Source organism: Globicephala melas, chromosome 19 (assembly GCF_963455315.2).
Source record: "Globicephala melas chromosome 19, mGloMel1.2, whole genome shotgun sequence".
Classification (NCBI taxonomy): Eukaryota; Metazoa; Chordata; class Mammalia; order Artiodactyla; family Delphinidae; genus Globicephala; species Globicephala melas.
The window spans coordinates 55,771,848-55,795,974 of NC_083332.1; the positions used below are offsets into that span (position 1 = coordinate 55,771,848).

At 42.6% G+C, this 24,127-nt stretch overlaps 1 protein-coding gene across 2 annotated transcripts in view; it reads left to right on the plus strand.

The window, feature by feature from the left end:
* Nucleotides 1-17,843, plus strand: part of GAN (gigaxonin) — a 55,752-nt gene extending 37,909 nt beyond the window's left edge. For both annotated transcript variants that reach the window (XM_030863248.2, XM_060289008.1), the window contains 6 exons: nucleotides 3,033-3,145; nucleotides 4,114-4,263; nucleotides 5,177-5,313; nucleotides 5,572-5,700; nucleotides 15,166-15,275; nucleotides 15,363-17,843. In XM_030863248.2, coding sequence (XP_030719108.1) covers nucleotides 3,033-3,145; nucleotides 4,114-4,263; nucleotides 5,177-5,313; nucleotides 5,572-5,700; nucleotides 15,166-15,275; nucleotides 15,363-15,544 — 821 coding nt within the window. In that variant the 3' untranslated portion in view covers nucleotides 15,545-17,843. The remainder of the gene's footprint in view (nucleotides 1-3,032; nucleotides 3,146-4,113; nucleotides 4,264-5,176; nucleotides 5,314-5,571; nucleotides 5,701-15,165; nucleotides 15,276-15,362) is intronic.
* Nucleotides 17,844-24,127: the final 6,284 nt, after the last annotated feature.

Here is a 24,127-nt window from a genome sequence, read left to right on the forward strand (position 1 = left end):
ATTTCACTTCATTCTAACTATTGTTAGCAGTTCTTTGTTTATAGTCTCTGCTTGCCCACAAACATTACCTTAAAAGTTTTAAGCTATGCCACACTGTACCATATTTTAGATATGCCTAAAGCTATGGAATAGAAATGGAATCGTAGGTTCCACAATTATTGAAGTTTTTGTCAATGATAATCAGCTGGATGGAGTGGTGTAGGCAACAGGATATGGGTCTGATTTCTCTGTTCCTTCTTAAAATTAGCGTCCTTAAGTTGTCCTACCATAATGTGTATACATGTGCATAATTTTCACACATGCACACCTACCACAAAGGTTCCTATATCACTGATTTTCAGATTTCCTAGAGAGGTGGTTGTTTCAGAAACTTGAAACAATGAGGAGAGGAATTGTGCCCAGTTGTATTCATTGAAGTTGTGAAATGACTGAGTAGTTCCTATTTGTCCAGCTCATTCTGTGTTTCTTCTTTCCTTGCCTTTTTTCAAAAAATTGATTGACTTTTTTGTCATTCGGTTTTTTCCCTCTCTACCAGGTTAGAAGTTATATTCTATGTCTATATTCCTTTGAAGGTCACTTTATGTTTGTTTTGTTTTGTTTTTTCAATATTTACTTATTTGTATATTTGGTTGCGTTGGGTCTTAGTTGTGGCAGGTAGGTTTCTTGGTTGCTGCTCACAGGCTCCTTAGTTGCCGCTCGCCAGCTCCTTAGTCGTGGCACACATGTGAGATCTAGTTCCCTGACCAGGGATCGAACCCAGGCCCCCTGCATTGGGAGTGCGGAGTCTTAACCACTGCTCCACCAGGGAAGTCCCCTGAAGGTCACTTTTGAATCCACAGCCTGTACTGTTAACAAAGTCTAGTAGTATAAATAGTACATTTATACTCTTATTTTTCATATTCCATAGTCTTACAGTATTAAAACACATAGTTATTTATAAGTAACTATTTATGTATATATGTTTATCTGTTTTATATACATATCTGTAGATAGTGTTCATTTAGATTTATCCACATATTTACCACTTTCTTTGTTTTTCCCTCTTACTCCTCAAACTTTCCATCTAGGACCATTTTCCTTCTCTCTGAAGTTCATCCTTTTGAATTTCCTTTAATGTGGGTCTAGTGGTAGCAAACTCTTAGATTTGTTTGTCTAAAGATGTCATTATTTTGCCTTCATCCTTAAAGGATATTTTTGCTGGGTATAGAATTTTAGGTTGGCATCTATTATTGAAGATGATTTTCCACTGACTTCTGTCATTCCTGTTTTTAAGTCAGTTGTCAGATCTAAAGTTCTGCCTTTTCTCTGGGCTGTATTTAAGATTTTCTTTTTGTCTTGATTTTTCTGCCATTTCACTGTAGTGTGCTTAGGCAACATTTTATTTGAAATTTTACCATATTTGGAGACTGTTGGGCATCTTGACTCTGTAGCTTGGCCTTTCATCAAATCTGGAAACTTCTTGTTTGTTATGTCTTCATATGTCATCCTTGCTCCTTCTCCTCTGTCTCTGCTTTTGGAAGTCAGATCAAACATGGCTAGACCTTTCTACTCCAGCCCCTGCCTTCTACCTTCTTTTTGTTTTCTTTTTCATCTTTTTGCTTCTCCATGTTGCTCTGTGATTTCTTTTGATTTATCTTGCACTTAATGAATTCTCTCTTTAACTGTGATGGATCTGCCATTAAATCCGTCCATTGAATTTTTTATTTAATCTGTTTTTATCTTTTTTTCCCTAGAAATTCTCTGTAATTTTTTTTCAAATCTACTATGTCACTTCTCTTGTCCCTTCTTCTAGAGTTACCTTCACATCTGTCTTTTTTAAAACATAGTGAGCATTGTTGTTTTATTGTCTTTCTGATTACTCCAATATTTGAAATTTGGAATCTTTGCAAGACTACTCCCTATTGTCTGCTTCTGCTGTTTCTTCTTAATAGAGTCTGGTTTCTTTGTATACCTGAGTATCTTTGGCTGAGTGCCAAAGATTGTTTTATTAAAAATTATTTGTAGGGGGCTTCCCTGGTGGCGCAGTGGTTGAGAGTCCGCCTGCTGATAGGGGGGACATGGATTTGTGCTCCGGTCCGGGAGGAACCCACATGCCGTGGAGCGTGAGCCTGGGCCCGTGAGCCATGGCCGCTGAGCCTGCACGTCTGGAGCCTGTGCTCCGCAACAGGAGAGGCCACAACAGTGAGAGGCCCGCGTACCGCAAAAAAAAATAATAATAATAATTATTTGTAGGGATAATGTGATGTTTTAAAATCTTAGAATGTTAGAATCTAAAACTTAGATAAACATACTTTCTTCCATAGAACTTTTGTGTGTTTTTCTGCCAGTTGCCTGAAAACACTACTAATTTGTAATTACTATAAATCGAATTCCAATTTTGAGATTTCCTAGATAGGCAAGGAGATTTAAATCTGGCTTCTAATTCTGGTTGGCCTTCATCCTGATGGTTAGAACTTCAGCGAGGCTTTCCTGCCAGAAGCCACGCCGTCTGTGGGCCTGGGATTGAGATTTCTATCTTCTTCATCCCCTCAAAGCCATTAAGAGAAAGGTTGCATTTTTCCCAGATTGCTAAACGCCCTCAGAGCAAAATGGTTTCCATGCATGGTAACCTCTCTAGGGCCCACATTTCCCTTCCCTTTTACCATAGTGTCTTGTTGGCTTCTTCTCCTTTAAGAAGACTATTTTAAATAGAGTCTGGGGAACAGAACAGATGAACTGAGATAACTCGAAGTCACTTGCTGACCGGGTGGGTGGTGTCAAGTCACTTGCTGACCGGGTGGGTGGTGTCAGTTTTCCTCTTAAGGTGCAGGGTCGTGGGAATCCCCTCAGAGATCGCGAGGCAAGCGAAATGGTCAGAGTGACTCACAGATTTGGCTCTGTCACCCAGGCTTGGTAAGATCTCGAACCCGTTGTTGTCAGAGAAGGTATCTCCACATCCTGTCTCTGCCCTTACGGCATTTGTATTTGACTAGAGATAGGTGTTGAAAACTTACATTTCAACTTCCTTGCGTGTCTTCTTTGATTTTTTGCAGAAGGATTTTTGTTTGTATTTGGGGGCCAAGACGAAAATAAGCAGACCCTGAGCTCAGGAGAAAAGTATGACCCAGATGCAAACACATGGACCGCACTGCCACCAATGAACGAGGTAAAATACTGCTTTTGTAATTTGTCTGATGTTTCTTTTTTCCCTTTAGCACTTTCGTTTGCTTTGCGTTTGAGTATAAGGAAAGAGGTAGCAGCCTCGCCAAGCCCCCCTGCCTGGTACGCTCGTGCCCCCCTCCCGGCTCTGCTCCCTGTGCCTTCCCTCGCTCCCCCTTCTGAAGCCTCCTAGGAGTGCACTTGCTTTGGGACCTTTGCCAGGTACCCACGTGGCTCGCCGCTTGCTTCCTTCAGTGTTTGTCCATACGGCTCCTTCTCAGCGAGGCCCCCCGCCGCCTCTCAGCTCTCCTGCCCCCTCCCCTGCTTTCCTTCTCTTCATACCACATAGAACCTCCTCACACACTAGATCTTTCTCAGCGGTTCGCACGAGCTTTTTGATGATGGCAGCGCATTTCGTTTGTGTGGTCAGCGCTCTCCCTTCAGCGCTGGAGTGGGGCTGGGCGCCCAGGAAGTGCTGTGAGTGGATGAGTGTGAAACACATCAGGTTCTGTTGCTCCAGGCAGCCTTAGCCCGGGCCTCTCGCCCCCCCACCCCCACCTCTCCAGCCACAGGCAGTGCTGTTGACGTGGATCTTACTTGGCTTCACACGGCAGCTGGGAACCACCTGCTGCCCACTGCTGTACAAAGATCATTTTACAGAGCCACGCGGTAATAGTTCTCTTTCTTGTCCTGAGCTGGTGTGAGTAAAAAGTAAGGATTCTGCCAGTGAATTCACCACGTGTGTAGTTCCCTTGTTCCAGGAAATTCCTGGACTTGGGTTCTCTGTCTATTGTGGTAGAAGAGTGAGCTGCTAGGGAAATCAGAAATATTTGAGAGAGATGGTTTTGAGCCTGGTATTTCTTTGCTAGAACGCTGGAATATAATAATATCTGTAATATTTATTAAATGTATGAATATCAGCTTTCAATCTGATAGTTGGCCTTTTGTCTACAAAGATGTTTGATGTCTTTTCAGGCAAGACATAACTTTGGAATTGTGGAGATAGATGGGATGCTGTACGTTTTAGGAGGAGAAGATGGTGAAAAAGAGCTAATTTCCATGGAATGTTATGATATTTATTCTAAAACCTGGACAAAGCAACCCGCTTTAACCATGGTTAGAAAGGTGAGAACGATATCTTGTGATAACTAATTCACAAATTGGATTTTAAAGTTATGTTTCTTCATTTCCTACGTATGCCTTTTAACACAACTGATAGTGTTAAAAGAATTAACATGATAGAATTCTGTCTTTGTGGGTAGCTTGCCTTCACTATTACTAGCCACACACCAAGCTAGGAAACGGTGTGTGAGAGCGTTTACCTTGGCAGTGGGCTCTGGGCAGCGCTGCTGTGTCCAAGGCCCACGCCTGATAAATGCTTTGTGACTGCACTAACCTAGGAAGGAACCAGGTCTCCCAAACCTGTTTTCTTAATCATTGTGCAGGACTGGGGAGAAACATTAATCCATAGGTAGAGAACTGCCATTGCTGAGTAGGATGAAAACAAATGGCTCATGTTAGCTGTTTACAGCTTAGTCTGTATTTCTTTTCCCTGGTGGAGGCTGGAGTTCCATCATCAGGCCAAAGCCTTGTCCAGCGCCCTAGGTATTTTACACCATGGGTACCGGGATTTACTCATAATATGATCTCTCACCGTCTGTGCCCTTCCGACTGACTTACTTGGGGCAGGAATTGAATGATGTCTTGCTCCAAGGAGTCCACATCTGGGACTCTTGAAATAGTGGTGAGAACAGAGAGCCTGGGAAGCCTCTTTAAAAGTTAGGATTATTTACTCACTTAGCGGAATAGTATTAGATGGAGTTAATCCTTTTCTGAGGATTAACAGTGTGTGTATTACCTTGCTCTTCTCATTTTTAAAAGCCTCTGTTGTAATATTGGAAGGCACCATACATAGTCTTACTATTAGAAGTCAGATCCTTTTCCAGATATTTGCCAGTGCTCTCTAGCCAAGCTGGTATTTACTCGCCCAACTTTAATAATAAATGTTGCCTCCCCCACTGTTGCTTTCTCCTTTCAGATTGGCTGCTATGCAGCTATGAAAAAGAAAATCTATGCCATGGGTGGAGGATCATATGGAAAACTCTTCGAGTCTGTGGAATGTTATGACACACGGACCCAGCAGTGGACCGCTATCTGTCCACTGAAAGAGAGAAGGTGAGAGAACTTGCATAAGGACTGTGCAGAGCCCCCTTCACCTGGCTTTTGTTTTTCCCTTCTTTCCAGCTAATCTTTTATTTGACTTGGCATTTGGTTGATATAACATTACATTAATAAGCCATTTCCTGAAAAAGGAAGACCCATGTATTTGTGAAACGTTGAATGGCGCAGAGCTAAAACAAGCGTAAGAGGAATTATGGAATCGGGTCATGAGTTGTAAATCTAATACCTGGTATGCCCTATGTGGCCTTTCAGGTTTGGAGCTGTAGCCTGTGGAGTCGCCATGGAACTGTATGTATTTGGGGGAGTCAGAAGTCGTGAGGACATCCAGGGGGGCGAGATGGTAACCTGCAAGTCGGAATTCTACCACGATGAGTTTAAAAGGTATTTATGAATGGTTTCATGCGGCTTCTGCAACTTTTTCTTTATGCTTTCAAAGGCATGTTTTGCTTTGTTTAGTTTTGTTTTCAAATTATTTCATTGAATTTATCTATTTATGTCTAATGCATAGTAGATATTTATTCAGTGACTTCGGAAATCTTGGTAACTCATAGGAAAGCCATAGAAGAATGTTTCTAAAATGTAGATCAGACCTTGACACTTCTGATAGCTTTTAGGAGAAAGTTTAAACTCCTTAACTTAGCAGATATGGCCTTTTGTGATTTGGCCTATGTCTGCTGTTTCTGCTACTGTTCAACCCAGATGCATCACTTGAGTCCCACTGAGTGACTTTTTTCCTCCAAAACATGGTATGATTGTCTCAGCTCTGTGCTTTTTTTTTTTTAACATCTTTATTGGAGTATAATTGCTTTACAATGGTGTGTTAGTTTCTGCTTTATAACAAAGTGAATCAGTTATACATATGTTCCCATATCTCTTCCCTCTTGCGTCTCCCTCCCTCCCACCCTCCCTATCCCACCCCTCTAGGTGGTCACAAACCACCGAGCTGATCTCCCTGTGCTATGCGGCTGCTTCCCACTAGCTATCTACCTTACGTTTGGTAGTGTACGTATGTCCATGCCACTCTCTCACTTTGCCTAGAGTCTGTCATACAGAGTGAAGTAAGTCAGATAGAGAAAAACAAATACCGTATGCTAATGCATATATATGGAATCTAAGAAAAAAAAAAGGTCATGAAGAACCTAGGGACAAGACAGGAATAAAGACACAGACCTACTAGAGAATGGACTTGAGGATATGGGGAGGGGGAGGGGTGAGCTGGGACAAAGCTCTGTGCTTTTGTACTATTCTCTTTGCCTAATATTTCCCTTCCCATGTTTATCCAGTTAATTTGGCCTCTTCCAAAACTCTGCTTAATCATCACTGCCCAGAGAAAGCCTTCTCACACCTCGCAGTCTGAGTCAGGCTCCTCAGTCTGGGATCGTATACATCTCTCTCTTGGATGTGATAGAGGTAACGGAAGCTCCTTCAGGACAAGTTCCATCTCAGCTTTGGGTCCTAGCTTCTGGCATCATACCTGGCCAGTGTCAGACACTCAGTCAACGTGATGTCAGAGATTCTTAAAACATCTGACAGGCCGCCATATGTCTTGTAAAGTAGGCAGCATCCTTCCAACCCCCTCACTTCCCTCCTCTGACACGTTATATTGTTGTAGCCACCAAACAGTATTGTTATTGCAGTAATATGTTCAAATCCTACAGGGAAACTGCCCTGCTGAAGTTAATCTTGTGGTAGCATTTCAACTGTGTTACCAGAAGGGGGCGCCAGAATATAATGTTCAAGTTCATACTATTTTAGATAAGGGCAAACAATGAGCGGTTGCCAAGATTTTAGAAATATGTATAAATGTTACCTAACTATTAGTGTATTTTAAAGTTAGGATATTTGCATAGCCTTTTCCCCCCCTTTTTCCTTCAATTACAGGGAGCAAACAGTCTTAGGAAAATTTACTAGACAACGTGTGAGAGCAGTTTGAGAATGCTTGCTCTGGTAGCGGTGGGGGGCAGAATTTCAAGGACTTTGCTACACTTCTCTTCCATAATATGTTACTGCGAGGGCTGACTGTTCAAGATATGAAGTAGTTTATTAATTTCTTGCCCAAATGAATCCCAAAACAGTGTGCCCAACCTCGTTAACAAGCAGTGGTCAGTACGTTTGGTTTCTGATAAAATATTGTTATAAGCCTTTGTCATAATGACTGAATTACTGTTTGGACAGTGTGAGCTAGAGAGCTATAAACTCGCTTGCTGAAGTAATCAGGGTTGCTTATGGTTTTACCATTTTCTGTCCCTATTTTGATTGTGTAGGACTTAAATCTGGCTGTAAAGTTTTTTATCTGCCCTTGATATGCTAGCAATTATTAGAACCTTCAGATTTCTGTCAGGTTGTCTCATATTAATATAGTTGAGAAGCTTCCGATATGAGTATATTACTTGCTTTCAGTTCATAATTGTTAAACGTGAGTATTGCTTCTTCCTTGCTGTTTAAAAGCACTTCCAGATAAAATCTGTATTATCTTTAGTTTGCTTATATTCAAGCTTTCCAGTGTTGATTCACAAACAGAATGAAGAAAGCTTAACTTCTGTTGATGTATAGGATTCTTGTTTAGATAACACTAAACATGCATATAACACTAAGTACCATGTATTAACTCATTTAATCTTCAAAACAACCCTCTGAGATATATAGTTACTCTTTTTATTCCTATCTTGCATACGAGGAAACCAAAACACAGAGAGGTTAAGTAATGTGCCCCAAAACACACAGGTAGCAGGTGGCAGAGCTGGAATTTGAACTCAGGCCCCAGAGTCCACATTTTCAGCCACCACACAATATTGCCTTAAAAATATAGGCTTTCCCATAAATACCTATAGAAGGGAAAAAAATCTATAAGTAGTTTATTTCTTTAAAGATCAGATGTTTCCAAGTGTGTGATATTTGCATACTCTGGAAACTGTTGCCAGATGAACAACCTGCATTAGATTGGAGACCATTTACTGTTTTTAAGTAATCTCTTGTCTTTCCTGTCTTTGTTCCCTATTTTTAGGTTAAAACTTTCCTGGAAAAATGCCATATCTTACTATTTTCTGTGTTTCTGACTAAAAACAAAACTATGTGAAGGAAAGCAAAAAAAAATTGCCATTATTTCTACCAAGTCATGGCAACAACTTCATATATCCAGAAAGACAGTACCTCTATTTCTGTTCCTTGTATCCCTGTTCTTTTACTCGTACTACCATCCTCCCAGTGGTCCATATTCAAAATAAGGTCATCTTTGATTCTCTCTTACGCTTCACATCTCATGAGTTGCCAAGTTTTTTCTTTTTTTTTTTAAACTCTGTAGTATTTTTCACACATCCCCCCCCCCTTTATTTTTCTGCCCTGACTCCAGTGAGCTCACTCTTTTATATGTGCAAAGTCTTCTAACCAGTCTCTCTAATACATTTCACCTACTTGTGCTTTTGAAAGATTAATCTGACATTGGTCATTTCATTGTGATGGAAATTCTTCCTGTTTCCCCATTGCTTACCAAGTAAAGATAATAGTATTTAGCCTCCTACTCGGGGCCCTCCACGATCTGAGGTTGAGAAAAATGTTGAGCCTTTTTCGCTTTCTCCTTTTCACATGTTCTGTACTCCAGCTCACTTCTTATAGCCATCCTGTGTTTTATTGTCTCTGTGCATTTGCTCAGCCGAGATGCCCTCCCCCTCTCATTTTTATATTATAGGTAAATCATGTTAACTATTCTTTGAAGCCTACATCTGTCAGTTTCATCTTTTGATGCCTGAATGTATACTCGGACAGACATCTTTGACCACTAGCTGAATCCCCTGTGGTTCTCTGACTTGTGGGTAAGGGACCATTATGGTAGCAAGGGTTAAGTGGAAGTCACTGGAACTTTCCTTCCCTGCCGAGATAGAAAACCAGAAGCAGTACTGCATCCTGAGGAATGTGCAGATGTTTGTGCCACCGTCAAAGACTTGAAAATGCAAGAGTCGTGCTACGTATCATATCCCCACTTAATTCACTTAGAAAACGTAGAAAAGTCAAGTGGATTTTGGAAAATAACCGTGAGCTTTCCTAAACTTAAGCAGGTGATTAAGCTGATCACGGACTCAGTCCCGCGGGTGGGGTCTTTATGCAGCACAGTCCCTGGCCTTGGTGCCGCTGTTGCCTTAGCTGATGCCTTCTCTTCACACCAGTCTGCAGTGACCACCAGCAGCTGTTTCTTGTACCTGGCAGGACCAGCGGTACCCCTGTACAGTGTTGCCTCAGGACTGTGTCAGTTTTGCCGTGTGCAGTATATTATTAGCCCCCAGAGATTTTGATTACCTTGGTGTGCCGTACTGTGTTGGTCTGCCCCGTTGACCACGTTATGCTGTTTGGGTCTGAGGCTTAGGAAGTAGCACATACTACAGATGCCTTTGTAAGACACGTGAGCAAGAGGATGGGAGATGAACGCTGCTCCTAACCAAATCCGCTTCGGTCATGGTCCAGCCAGGAGACAGAAACCACCTCGTCATCTGCAGGGGAGATTTAATGTACGTAATTATTAACTAGGAAGAGTAGTTAGCTGCTAACAGGTGAGAGAGTGCAGAAACAGCTGATGAAGGAAGCGCGACTACAGCCTTTAGGGCTGAGGGAAAGTACCCCAGGAAGGAGCAAACTGGGAAGAGCCCTCCCTGCCCCGCAAGGCTGGATTTACCTCCTTGGAGGAGGGTGTGCAGTGGCCCCAGACGTGGCAGAGCCCTGGGGTGCCAGGGCCAGAGCTGGTGCGTGGAAGCTGCCTGCTGGCTGGCAAAGGACCACCCTGAGGGAGAGCCACTCTGGTCCCCCGGCACACAGGAGGCGGCAGAACAGATGGAGGAAGGAGAAGGCCACCGACACCAGGGAAGAAGCCCTTTCCTCTCCCCAGCCTTGCAGTCCCGCCAGCGCTCTCTGTGCTGCACTTATCTTCTCAAAGAACCAGCTACGCATCCATGTTCATTTTCTCCACTGTGTTTTCTGTTTCATTGGTTTCTCCCCTTGTCTATATTATTTCCTTCCTTCTACTTACTTTGGGTTTATGTTTTTCTTCCTTTTCTAGCTTCTTCAGGTAGCATATTAGATTTTTTAAATTTCTCCTATCTTTTTATCATAAGCGTGTTTTCCTTTCCCTCACTGAGCATCGTTATGGTAGCTGCGTGCAGGTCCCTGTCTGGCAGATAATCGCAGCATCTGAGTCATCTCAGAGTTGGCATCTGTTGATTGTTTATTTCCTTGCAAAGGGGTTTTCATTTTTCTGGCTCTTTTGTTGAGTAATTCTGGATTGTGTCCGGGGCGTTGCGAACATGACATTGTTGAGGCCCCGAGGTCTCTTGCTGCTGCTTCAGAGACTTGCTCCGGGCATTTAGCAGACAGTGGACTTGGTTAGACTCACGGAGCCTCAGGTGCAAGCATTCGTGGCTCCAGTGTCAGTCAGACGTGACTCGGGTGGATGTCCGTCAGTTTAGTTCTGTACCTTCCATCTTTCTGAGACCCCCGCACACTTCAGTGATCCTTGCTGCCCCAAGATGCTCTCCCCTGATTCCGGTGGCCAGAAAGACGGCAGGGTTTTCTCTAGGGCTTTTGTTCCCCAGAGCTGCCAGCCCCAGGCTGCCTTCAGACGGAGCTACCAAGGAACTGGAAACTCATTCCATATGGGTGCTTGTTCAGCTTTCAACTTCTTTCCCAAATCTGCCTGCTTCTGCCGGGTCTCCAGAGCCCTCAGGCAGTCTGTCTTTTGTATTTTGTCTGGAGTTTGTAGCTGCTTCTCGTGGGAGGCTCCGGCGAGCCCTCGCTGAAGCTCCCTCTCCCCTCCCTCTCCCCTCCCTCTCCCCTCCCTCTCCCCTCCCTCTCCCCTCCCTCTCCCCTCCCTCTCCCCTCCCTCTCCCCTCCCTCTCCCCTCCCTCTCTCCTTCCCACCTTCTCTCCTTCCCACCTTTTCTCCTTCCCACCTTTTCTCCTTGCCTGTCTTACCCCTCCCTCTCTGCTCTCTCTGAAGCTTGACCCATTTTAAAATTTCCTTTGAGGGAGGGGGGATTCTTAATTCTGAGTTACCAGAGGACACATCATTGTAGCCTGCAAGTCCCGAGGAGCCCATGTTTGAGAACAGTGTAATAAAGGCATAATATTGCCTTGTCCATTACAAAAATTACTGCTACTTCACGATGCCTGCTAGGTACTAGACACTGTGCAAAATACTTTACATTGGCTGTTCCATTTCATCCTCACAGCAGACACCTGAGCTTGGTGATGGCGTCCCCACCTTACAAATGACGAAAGAGAGACTGGGTTAGCTCAGTCATCCAAGGTCAACGAGGTGAAAAATGGTAGAGAAAGAAATGCAGAAGTACATGCCATTTATACCATTTTTAAAAGCAGCAGCTAAATATATGATCCAATTAAATTCTCATATTTTATGTACTTTGAAGCCTCAGCATTATATAAAATAGATCACACAGGATTGTTTTTCTGAAACCCAGGAACTCTGAATCACTGATCTGCTTTGGACCAAATTTGGTAGACAGTCCACATAGACCAATCTCTTCAGCTTTGTGGATTTATTCCAGGGAGGAATTATGTTGAATTCTCACCTCTACAGAATTACTGAGGAATGCCCTTGTATTCTGACGCGTTCTTTCGGTAGATGATCTCGTCGCGTATGTCTTAGTTCAGAAGAAGTACCAGCTGCCTCGTGGGCGTGCCTGCGGCCCTGTCGGTGGACTTGCTGGGAGGGTTGTATGCCTCCCCAACAGGGTCATCCTGGGAGTGGCTCAGCTGCAGACAGGGCAGGGGGATACTCATCGGCTTTGTTTGATTCAGGACCTGGGAAGAATTGAAATGTCGAGGTTTAGTTATTTATGTTTATTTAGCCTTGAAGACATAAAATACGAACAAACCAGTTGTTGTATTTGACATTTTTCCAACTTTTTCTTTCAAAGGCCTGTTCGGGTCCCCGTTTTTGCTTTGCATTGAGAGCTCTTAGACGTTTCCCTTTTCCTATTTATTAGAGGCATCTCGGAGGCAGGGGCCCAACTGAACTCCCAATCCCAGCAAACTGCTTGATTCCAATCAACTTTTAGATGTTCGAGGAATTGGATGTTAGGTAAAGGTACTCAGGGGGATGACAGCTTTACAGCAGCTTTGCTTCTGAGTGGTTCCACGATATTGGGCAAATCATTCTGCTTCTGGGTTTCTTGGGATTAAAAATATGGAAGCTACTACTTTATATAACAGTCTGGGAAGAGTGCTCATTGAAATGAAAGTGCTGTTCTTAGTGAAATAATTTTACATTTGTATTTAACATCAAGATGCTGTAGACCTTAGCCAGTGGCTTCTTGGACACTTGATGGCAGAGTTAGACACACGGGAACAGTGCCAGGGCATCTTCGTGCTCTGATGGTGAGTGGAGGCCCAGACACTGGTAGTTCTGAAGGGTTTAGATACATTTCCAAGATCTGACTGAGGTCTGCTCTGACCTGGCTATGCCTTTAGCTATTAAAGGGAAATTGTTTGGTCAGACTACCTTAAGTAAATATTATTACATAGCAGAGTCATTTGTTTTCGTTTTAAAGCAAAAAAACCCTTTTATTTTGGAATAATTTTAGACTTGTAGAAAAGTGGCAAAAATAGTAAGAGTTCCCAAAAGCTTCTCCCAGCTTCACCCAGCTTCTCCTAATGTTAACATCTTACGTACCGTAGTACAGATATCAAAACCAGGATACTCACATAGGTACAGTATTATTAAGTAAACTACAGACTTTATTCAAATTTCACCAGCTTGCCCACTAATATCTTTTTCTCGCTGCTCCGGGATCCGATCCAGGACCTGACATGGCTTTCAGTTGTTGAGTTTCTTCAGTCTCCTTTAATCTGTGACGGTTCCTCAGTCTTTCCTCGTCCTTCATGACCTTGACACCCTTGAAGGTTATTGGTCAGTTTTTTACTAGGATGTCTCTTCATGTGGGTTTGTCTCATGATGTCTCGCGATGAGGCTGAGGTTGCGCGTTTGGGCCGGGAATCCCACAGAAGTGCTGCTGGGCCCTTCTCTGCCCGGCATCAGGGGGAGCATGATGTCGATAATGTCTCGTTACTGGTGATGCTAATCTTGACGACTTGGTTAAGGTGGCATCTTTTGGGTTTCCCCATTGTAAAGTCACTACTTCTCCCTTTGTAATTAATGAGTATCTTGGAAGAGAGAATTTGAGAATATGGGAATATACTGTTTCTCCTTAAACTTTCACCACTAATTTAGCATCATTGGTGGACTGGCCTTGCAGTAGTTATCACTGTGCTGCTTGCCTAATGGTGATTTTTCTGCTTCCCTCATTCCTTCTACCTTTGTCAGCTGGAATTCTGTAAAGAAGACCTGCCCCTTCTCCCTAATTTTTTTTTAATGTATTCAGTCATTTGTTTTTATCAGTATGGACTTATGGATATTTATTCTGTGAGTTATCTGTCCAGGACTATCATTATTCATTGTGTTGCTCCAGTTGTTCCCACCGTGGCCATTGGGAGCTACTGCATATCAGCTCCGGTGTCCTTCTGACACAACTCATCCCGTTTTAAGCTCTTCCTATGTGGCAGCGCAAGATGATCCAGGCTCATCTTGAATTTTCGGCCTCTTCTGTGGAGTCAGCCACTTATTCATGGAGCCCTGGCTCCTTTTAGTGGCTATTAAATTGATTTTCAACAGAAGTACCAAGCAATTTAGTGGGGACAGAAATGTCTTTTCAGCAAGTGATGCTGGAACACCTAGGTATCCGTATGGGGGAGAAAAAGGACTTGACTCTTATACCTCATATCATACACAAAAGTAAACTTGAAATGTATCATAAGACCTAAGTGTAAAAACTGAAACAATAAAATTTCCAGAAATTTTAATTTAAAAAACCTTTGCAACCTTGGAGTAGGCAAAGATTTCCTAGGAGGACATAGAAAGCATGAACTATAAAAAGAAAAAAATGATAAACTGGAATTCATCAAAATTAAAAATCTCTGTTCTCAAAGTCCCCATTAAGATAATGAAAAGACAGTCTACATGCTGGGAAAAAGATTTGTGATACACGTATCCAACAAAGGACTTGTATCCATGAAATAAAAAGAATCTTAAAAGTTAATAAGAACACAGAAAAGCCAATTTGAAAAATGAGCAGATCTTTGAGCAGAAATTTCACAAAAGTAGATACGTAAAGTGTCCAGTAAGCACATGCAGAGGTGCTTAGCACCCTTGGTCTTCAGGGAAAAGCACACCACTCATATGGCTAAAATGACAAAGACCGACGGTACCCGAGCTGGCAGTAATGGCGGGCAGTTGGAGTTTTCACATGTTGCTCATTGGAATGCAAAATGGCACAACACCTTGGAAAACAGTGTGGTGTTTTCCTATCAAAGAAAATACACCTTTAACCGTATAACCAAGCAATTCCATAACGTAAGCCCACAAAAGAGCTTTGCCCTCTCAAGTCCAAAATAGCTTCACTCACAATAGCCAGACACTGGAGGCTGCCCAGATGAACCTGAACAGGTGAATGGGTAACAAATTCTGCTGTACCATGTAATGGAATCCTGCTTAAGATTACAAGAAATGAGGTAACGATGAAGCCACAGCATGGATGAACCTCCTTCACACTGTGCTGAGTGAAGGAAGCGGACTGGATAGTGCACTCTATGATGCATTATATGCGACGTTCTGGAACAGACACAACTAAGTCTTCAGTGACAGGAAGGAAATGAGTGTGTCCGCAGAAGAGGGGTGTCGGTGTCGTGCCTTGTACTGTAGGTGGCTCAGAGTTTTGTCATCTCAGTCTGCTGAGATGTCGTGGACACCCTTTGACCTCCTTCATTCTGTCCCTCTGTTTGTTCTCAGGTGGATCTATCTTAATGACCAGAATTTATGCATCCCCGCCAGTTCCTCTTTTGTGTACGGAGCTGTCCCCATAGGAGCCAGTATCTATGTCATCGGAGATCTTGATACAGGTCAGAATGTTACAGTGATCTTGTCGGAACCGTTTCCCGGTGATTCCGAGGCACGGTGTGTCACCTCTGCTTATTCTCACGGCGCAGGTACCAATTACGACTACGTGCGCGAGTTCAAAAGGAGCACGGGAACCTGGCACCACACCAAGCCCCTCCTCCCCTCCGACCTCCGCCGCACCGGGTGTGCAGCCTTACGTATTGCGAATTGCAAGCTTTTCCGCCTGCAGCTTCAGCAGGGCTTGTTCCGCATCCGCGTTCACTCTCCTTGACGGGGCCGCGGCGCGGAAGCGGAGCTCCTGACCAAGCGCGCCGGGACGCGGCGCTCTGCGAGGGGACAGAGATGGCAGGTGACCCTTGCTCTGCGCCGGCCTCTGTGCGGTAACACGAGTGGTTTTCTAACGCTTAGAAGCCTGGGTTTCCAGCTCTTGTTCGGGAGAACATGTAACTGCTGAAAAAAAACGAGGAGGAGTCAGTTCCTCCAGGAGATGTGTCCCTAGACCAACCGGGCTAGTCAGCGTCAGAGGAAAAGGGAAGTGGGAATCCGTGTCATGTAAAATCAGGAAGTTATAGCACCAAGGTGCATGTTCCCCGCGGGGAACTCACGTCTGCCTGACCGCTCTGTTCGAGTACCTGGCTTTGGTTAACAAACGAGCAAACATGCATATATCAACATATCCAAACATACCGGGGTTGCTTTTCCACTGCACTTGGAAGGAGATATTATGCCTAACTCTGCCCAACAATTTAAGGTTTGTACCTAAAATGTTAGATTGGACTCAATGCCAGTTAGTCTCCACTTACTACTAGTTGTCCGTCCTAAGAATCTTTTTTAAACTAAATTATGATGAATTGAAACTAAGATGAAATTTCTCTTTTATGACATTCTATCTTAGTAATCCAAAGGAGTCAATAAATTAAGGAGTCAGGTGGCAGCCCTCCCATGAATTTAAAGGAAGTTGCTGACTTCTGTGTTAATTCAGATGAAGATGTGTCATGCCGTCATTTCTGGGGTTGCGAAGGATCTCATGCAGTGCCAGTCTTCCTTTCCAACTAACCAGAACTGTTTTATAAATATGAGGACATTAGTGAGTAGGAGATTTTGTAAAAGAAGGACCTGAGCCAGACAAATAATAAAGGTCTGCTATGACCAAAAAAAAAAAAGTCCAGAGGAAATATATAGGGATCAAAAACTTCTAAAAGTAATCTGTCTGAAAGCACACAGAGTCTTGTTTACTACTGTCTAGGATTTGAAAACGTGTCTTGGAATGCAAATCCACGTTAAGAATCTAGTCTTTGTAGCAGAATTTTCTCAATGCCGTTCACTAGTACGAGTTTCAGACAAACTACATTACAAGTAAAGGTTGGCTGGTAGAATAAACTACCTCAACTTAATTTCATTCTGTTCCTGTAGAGCAAATTAATCCTTTCCTCCTTCCCTCCCTCTCACTCCCATGTCGACCCACTCAACCCCACTCCTCAAAGGGGAAAAAGTCTGTCATTAGTGGTACTTACCTTGTAAGATATTTTGTTTTCCATTCGAATTATACCACCTTAGTGTGAAACCAAGGAGTTCAAAGTGCTTGATGACTTCATCATTTGAATTTTATGCAATATCAGATTTCTAATCAATTTAATATAGAGCTCTTCATTTCTAATTGTTTTCTACAGCTTCCCCCCCCCTTAGTATATGGCTATAAGAAGCAGCATTTAGTCTTAATGATTAATAAATGTATAAGTGTATCCTTTGGTTATAAATTTGAGAATAGGAATTTCTCCTAGAAACTTCCTACCTGGAATGTCTGTATGCTTTACCCATGCATATGAAACATCACTTGTCTTTTCCCACCCAGGAACAGTAGAAGTCAATCCAGTGCTAGAAAAGTCACTGAGCAGCCTTGTCTGTGGGAATTCTAAAGAATGTTGTGTGTGCGCATTAACTCTCCATCCTGGCAGAGACATGGGTAAAAGGAGGTACAGGGTTTTCCTCCTCTCTATCAGAGGCACTGGGCCAGATTTGCCGGCCATTCACATAACAGTCAGATTTGACGCGTAAGTCAAAGCCAGCCTCTTTGCTTTGTACCGTGTACCAGTCAGCAGTTGTCTGCATGCTTTCCCCAGGATACCTTGGGTGTCTTCTAATCAAAGCAAACTGCATGGCCACTGCAAAGAAAGAAAACTTTCTTTGTACAACTAGATGTTAGTTTTAGAGGAAATAAATTTCTGAAAAAGTGGATTTTCTTTGATAAAATGTCCCATACAGAACAGAACCTTGGCCTTCAGAAGCCACAGCTGAGGTATGTTAAAGTGGTAACTGATGTCCTATTAAAGCCATGACAGTCAGCAATTCTCTTTTCTTTAATTTCTGAAATTTAAAGTCCTTCCCAGGCTACGCCAGGCCTCTCCAAGGAGACGGTTCATTGTTTAGGAGTGAATGGGTCCCTGTTGCAGTATTATCAGTGCCTGCATGACTTGGTCAATTCATTTTATAAAAGTAGGTTTTTTTTGTTTTTTTTAATTTAGTTCATTGACACTGTAGCTGCAGAAATTAGGTAACTTTTTAAAAATTAAATTTGCTGCATAATATGGGATGCAATAAACAAGAAAAGCTGCTAAGTGCCAAACTGTTATTTTACTATATAATAATATAAAAATATTACATTGAAATGTAGGCATGTATTTAATTTTATTATATTCCAAAATTAATCATGACTTTTTTGTAAATTACAGTTACTTTAGTATCGTGAAAAAATTTTTAACTAATTTCACACAGGTTTGTGTTTTAACCATCCATTTATGCCTTGAAATACCCTTTCTTGGTAAATTTTTGATACTTCTTTTTCCATTAGGCACTTTTATCAGGTGTATATTGGAATTGGCAGCGAAAGATAGGTCTTAAAATTTTAAATACAGTATCTTTGGGGGAAGTGCAATTTATTTTCATTATCCACCAACAGAAGGAAAGTTGTCTCAGCTTAGAGTAATTTAAAGTATTTCTTCTAGGCTACGGTCTAAAGTAGGTTTGTTTGTTTCTTTGTTTAACACATCCAAATACAGATTTTTTTTCAAAGATTTAAGTGTTTAATTTAAAATGAAGTTTTAAATTTTTTTGTGATAGTGCTTATATCCTGTGAGAGTAAAAGTGTGAGAGAGAGTGTGTGTGTGAGTGTGTGTATGTGTGTGATGTGACTAGCTAAGTCTGTTTGTATATGTTTAGCTTTGGAATTGTCGTTCCATAGTACATATATTATTGTCTCCTGGTGCTTCAGATAAATTCTTGAGCCTGTGGTCCTTCGGTTTATACTACTGTGTTAACTCATGTTGAGTGTATATATTGACGTATTTGTAGTTTGTAGTGAGTTTTACTTGGCGTTTGCATTTCTTCTCTTTAGCATATTAAAAACAGTGTTAGTGTTTACCAGCTCATAGTTGGTATGTTATAAAGATCTGGCCTAAGAAATTTCTAAATTCCTCGTGTCTTTTACTGCTACGAGGGGTTGATAGCTGACAGTAGGCTTTTTTCAAACTGTGCAACCAGCAGAAGAGAGTATCTGGGGGATGCTGGACGGCATGTTGCTTGCCTTGAAGTGTTCTGTTATCCTGCACGACCACTTTAATGACAGCGCTTTCTTCGGTGATGCTGTGGAAGTGCCATTTTGTCATTTATGAGTGAGGAGTCCCCTAGGCAATGCCTGGGAGATACATCCTTTATATCGATGTGGTAAAGACAGGGCTCCTTTGCTGTGGCGCTGCAGTTACTCAGGGTAGCAAGTTAGGTTTTTAGAGAAATGTGTTAGCTGCTTAGGTCCTTTGGGGTTCCGTTTGGTGTGTTCCTGCTTCATTGCACCAAACCAGGGATCTCCAAAAGTTTTCCAAGGAGCATTACAAACACTGCGGTATTACCTTCCGGAATGTTGGCTTTGTTGATTCAAGAGGAGGCTGCCTGTGATCAGGTGAAGCCACGTGATTATCCGGGGAAAGAATGAGGCGGCACTTTCACCACATCAGTTTTGAAGGTGCTGGAACCCCCGTACAGAGCACCCAGTGGAAGGGAAGGGAAGGGTGAGGCTGCTCTGGTTCAGTGGCTGCCCCTGGAGCTGTGAGAGAAGAGACTCCAACCGGCACAGAAAAGCCCGCCCTGGGTTTAATCAACAGTGTTGATTGAGCACCTACTCAGAATTCTGCTTGGGTTTCTGGGGAGCTTCACAGTGAGGCAGATGAAATCCTGCCCTCCCTCTAGACTAAACTCCTTGTGGGCAGGAACCCTACTTTAGTGTTCTGCTAATCCTAGTGCTTGGCACACAGTAGGTAGTCAATAAATGACCAACGAATACAGTGTCCTTGTGATCCAGGTGACGTTCTACACAGGATTGAAAGGGACTTACTTTTAAGTGAGAAACTTTGCACACAGATGGGCCGGCCTCATAATACAGAGTGGGAAACCAGTACAGAATAAAAAACGCAAAGTGCCTGACTTATATGTGACGCACAGCTCTGTGGTCTCCATATGTTCTGGAGGATTTTTGAGACCCTGTACTCAGCACACCCAATAATGTTTACGGCATCTAATGTTGGGTTTTGTTCACTGCTTTTTCTATGGGGCTCAAAATCTTTTCCAGAACGTACTGCTTTGATCCTCACATCTCTGTGATGGGTGCAGTGCTCTCCATTGGACGGAAAGCAGCCTTTGAGGCCCAGTAGATACAGCTTCATTCCCCGCTTCAGATGTGAGTAGAAGCCAAAAAGTGGAATCTGGTCTTTGGATTACCAGTTTCACTGTTCAGTGTATTAGAATATCACTTAATTTTTTAGGCATACAAGTATTTTTAATCACATGATAATCATTTATGGTATAACTTAAACCCCCAAACGTATCCTTTGCAAGTTGCACAAATATAAACTAAAAGATCTTTGGTTTTCTTTGTCATTTAGCTGTGGGAAATTTAAGAATTTACTAAAGTTGTAAGAACAGAAGTCATAAGCGTTTGTGTTTGAGAGAGAAGCTGTTTCTACTTTTAAAAGCTGAAGCTTCATTTATCCTTCCCTTTCTTACCACCTCTAATCAGTAAGGGAAAAGATACTGTGTCTTAGAATGTTGAGGGAAGCATTTTGCTAGCTTTCTAGTAATCCCTGAAGTATTCCCTAGAGCTGGTTGATAGAAGTTTATGGTACAAGGGTGAGGAATGCCCCACTTGCCCACATTTGAGGGGAGTGTGAACTTAGGTGAGTTAATCCTGCCTGCTGGCAGCGGAGTCCTCCTGGTCTTGAACTGGAGACTTCCTCTATTTTTTGGCAAACCAGCTAGTAAAAATTCTAAATTTTTTGTAATTTTGTTTCAGAGGTAATTCTATTATTTTAATTTTAAACATATCTCGACTTGGTCTCTGCAGTATGTGACGTGTGAGAAGCTCAGATGTAGCTCTATATTCTTTGGACTGATGCATACTGCTTAGGAAGGTTAGTTCTTTTCAATTCTATCATTGAAGTTCTCTAAACGAATGGATTTTTAAACTCCTTCCCTTTCTTATGAGATCAAATATCTAATAACGTTGCATAATGATCTAGTGAGAAATGTCTGTTGCCTTCTCTTTTTCATGTTGAGATAAAAACTCATCTTTTAAAATTGCTACTCACCTGAAATTTAGGCTAATTATAATTTTTGATATTGACGTCTTCATGGCCCAACAAAGTTGTTGTAGACTCTTAAATCACTGTGATCTGAACTAGAGAAGGTGCAGGTAGGAGGGGGTGACAGCCCACGAAGTCTGGGTACACATTGCGTAAGATGACGCGGAGAAAGCTTAGCCACTTCCTGTGACCCAAGTAAATGAATGGCCACTTCAAATCCCGAGTGGCTGTGGGTTCATCTTTCTTTCTGGTTGGTGAATTATATTTGTTAGAACTTTATTTTTAGCATATCAGTACAGCTTTTTAAGTACCTTATTTTTATTCCTCTCACTCATCAATCACACACAAGGTGTACCTTAGAACCTTGGGTTAAATTTTTTCAAGTTAAACCGAGGAATTTGGTTCACAGTTTGCTTTATCATGTTTCCTGTTTAATCGGATGAGAATTACACATGCGCGTATTCCCTTGTTCTTCGTGTTTATAGGAAAGACGCTGTTCTCGGCTACCTCATTATGTAGTGTTGTGCTTGATCCCCTGCCAGTTTAGAAGAATTCAACACATTCTGTCCTTTAACAAAAGCCTGGAAACAAGCAGTAAGTGGCCTTGAGGAATACAATTCTCTAAGGCGTAGTTTCCATTTTACTACTTTTTTTTAAAAAAATAGGCACTTTTAATCAGGAGGAACAATAATTCTCCTAGAGCTGCTGCAAAGTGATTACTTGAAACTCAACTTGAACTTTAAAGAGTCTTTACAAGGCTATGTTTTCATAACGTAGAAAAGTAGTATATTTAAACACCACTGCTGTGTAAAATAGAGGGCTTCATTGCCATCGTCATTCAGATCAGACAGGAAATCTTGTCTGTCTGTAATTTGACCCAGTGTTTGGGATTTAGATGCTTGGGGCTACTGTTTTTCCTATTCTATAAGGTGCTATTGGGAGCAGTTTAAGGGTCTGTTAGGTGTAGTTTCATGAATTTGTTTCCCGAGAATCTTAATTTTGATGAAAGTATAGGGCTCATCAAGAAGTTCCTCTTCTCTTTTAGTTCTGATAACCTGGGGTTTTAAAATGAAACTCTGGAAGTGCAGGGTTGAGTTGACCAAACAACACAGAACTGCATCACGCTTAAAATCACGAGTGATCGGGTTTGTTTTGTGTGTCAGTGGAATGTCCCCAGCTTCCCCCCGTACGCACCATCTGCACAGGGCACGTGTGGGTGCTGTCCTTGCCAGCATCTGTCCGCCTACCTGGCTGGTGAGTGAGGGGGAGCTGCGGGGCCCATCACTTCTCATAGACAGACCTTCCCTTCCGGGGGTGACTTCTTATAGGAATTACCCAGTACCCTTCATGGCCAAAAAGAGTTATGCCCATTCCTAAAAACCTAGCATACTAGGAATAACTTACATACCAGGTGAGATCTAAAACCTTAACTGTCCTTGTGCGTTAAGATTTAATGGATGTGCTTGTGCTTTGTAGACTAAAGGGCTTGCTGCTGACAAAGTCCTCCTCGGGGGCTTCTAGCCGTTGGCCATGAGGCATTCCCTTAGGTGGTTGCCAAGAGAACCAAGGTTCACCCCTCTAAAGCCCCAAGCTTTTGTATTGTAATTGTTTTGAGAAAAATATCTGTAAACATTCTCTGTACTGTCCCAAGTGAACCCAATGGTTTGAGCACGCGTGGGCTTCAGGGCCGGGTGCACGTGGGTTTGGAGATGCTGGCCGCTGGCTGCTTCGTGAGCTTCAAAGCTCTTTACCCCGTAGAAAGAGATGATGGGTGTTTACCTGCTAGGGTTGCTGTGAGGAATCAGTGGAGTAAGGACGGTGAGAACTTGGTGTCTTGCACACAGATGGGGTGGTTGGGATCTCAGCTGCCATTGCCGCCCGACTCAGCCTCTAGTCACTCATGGTCTTAGCTCTCGCCCTGCGCTGAGTGTCCCCACCCTTAGTGCTTTCTTCATTCTCACGTCTGCCACCACAATACACAAGTAAATGCATATTTGCACTTCCAAAATTATTTTCTGGATCCATGACACCGTTCTCCTCCTACTTCTCTAAGACCTCAATTCAAGGTAACTCTAGACAGCGGAAACACCCCAAAATATGTGTTTAGAATATTTAGAGTGGTTATAAATATCCCTTATTTCAGGGTTTGCCTAATGAAGTACTCTAGTAATATTTAAAACTCTTTCCTGACGTTGAATTTTTCTTTTTTCCCTAAAATATTAAAGGTAGTAGTCTATATTAGTCCAATAAACTGGATGTTTTCTCAATCTCTGTTTGAGATCAGTATACCTGAACTATGCTTTCTGAACTTGGATGTTATGTGGAACCTAAAAACAAAGAAACTTTGTGTTACGTGTGTGTGTGTGTGTGTGTGTGTAGAACTTCTGTACCTTCAGGTAAAGAAGGGTTATTTAACAAAGTGATACCAAAAGTGAGCTACTTAATCCTTTTATAAAATCACTTCCTTTCCAGTTCAGATTACAGACTGGTGAATTTAGTGGTACGTGACATACCCAGCTTATCTTGACTTCAATAAGGCATTTGATAAAGTCATTGTTGATATTTTTGTGATTGAGAAAAGGGAGTAGAAATAGGTTTAAAAGGGCTGAGAAATACCCAGGCAGTGTTGATAGGAATGGGCCCTTGTGTCAGCACGGATGGGGGTAATCTAGCAGTATGCGTTTTTAACGTTTTCACTACTAACTTGTATAAAACTATAGACGGCAGAAGAAAGTGTTGGGTGTTAGGGTCTGCAGTGCTTTTTTTGCAGTCTAATAACATGGCTAAATATAGTCTTATGTCTAGGTTCAGAGAAGATAGTTCCCAATTGAAAGGGAAAGAAAAAATTGTGTGTGGCGGGTGGGGGGGGGAAGTCATTGATAATTTGAACATAAGCCAACTGTTTAAAAAAATAGTGCCCTTGTCTGTGTTGGGGGCTGGTAGCCCGAAGAGGAAGTCTGTTCCATCCACATGCTGCATTGATGGGCCCTGGGAACTGCACTGAGCTGTCGACTCTGGGCACCAGCACCTGGGAGGCCACCTGGAGGATGACGGCCGGGGTGGTGAGCTCTCTGGAGGCCCCAGGCTCTGGCCTGCTGGGGGGGCTTTAGAAGGAGCAGATGTGCGTGCCCCAGAGCGCCTTGCTCAAGCCGAGAGGCAGAAACGGTAGAGGCAGAATGTTTCTGTCGCTCTTAGAACTTTCTAGAATTGCCTCGTGATGAAATGGG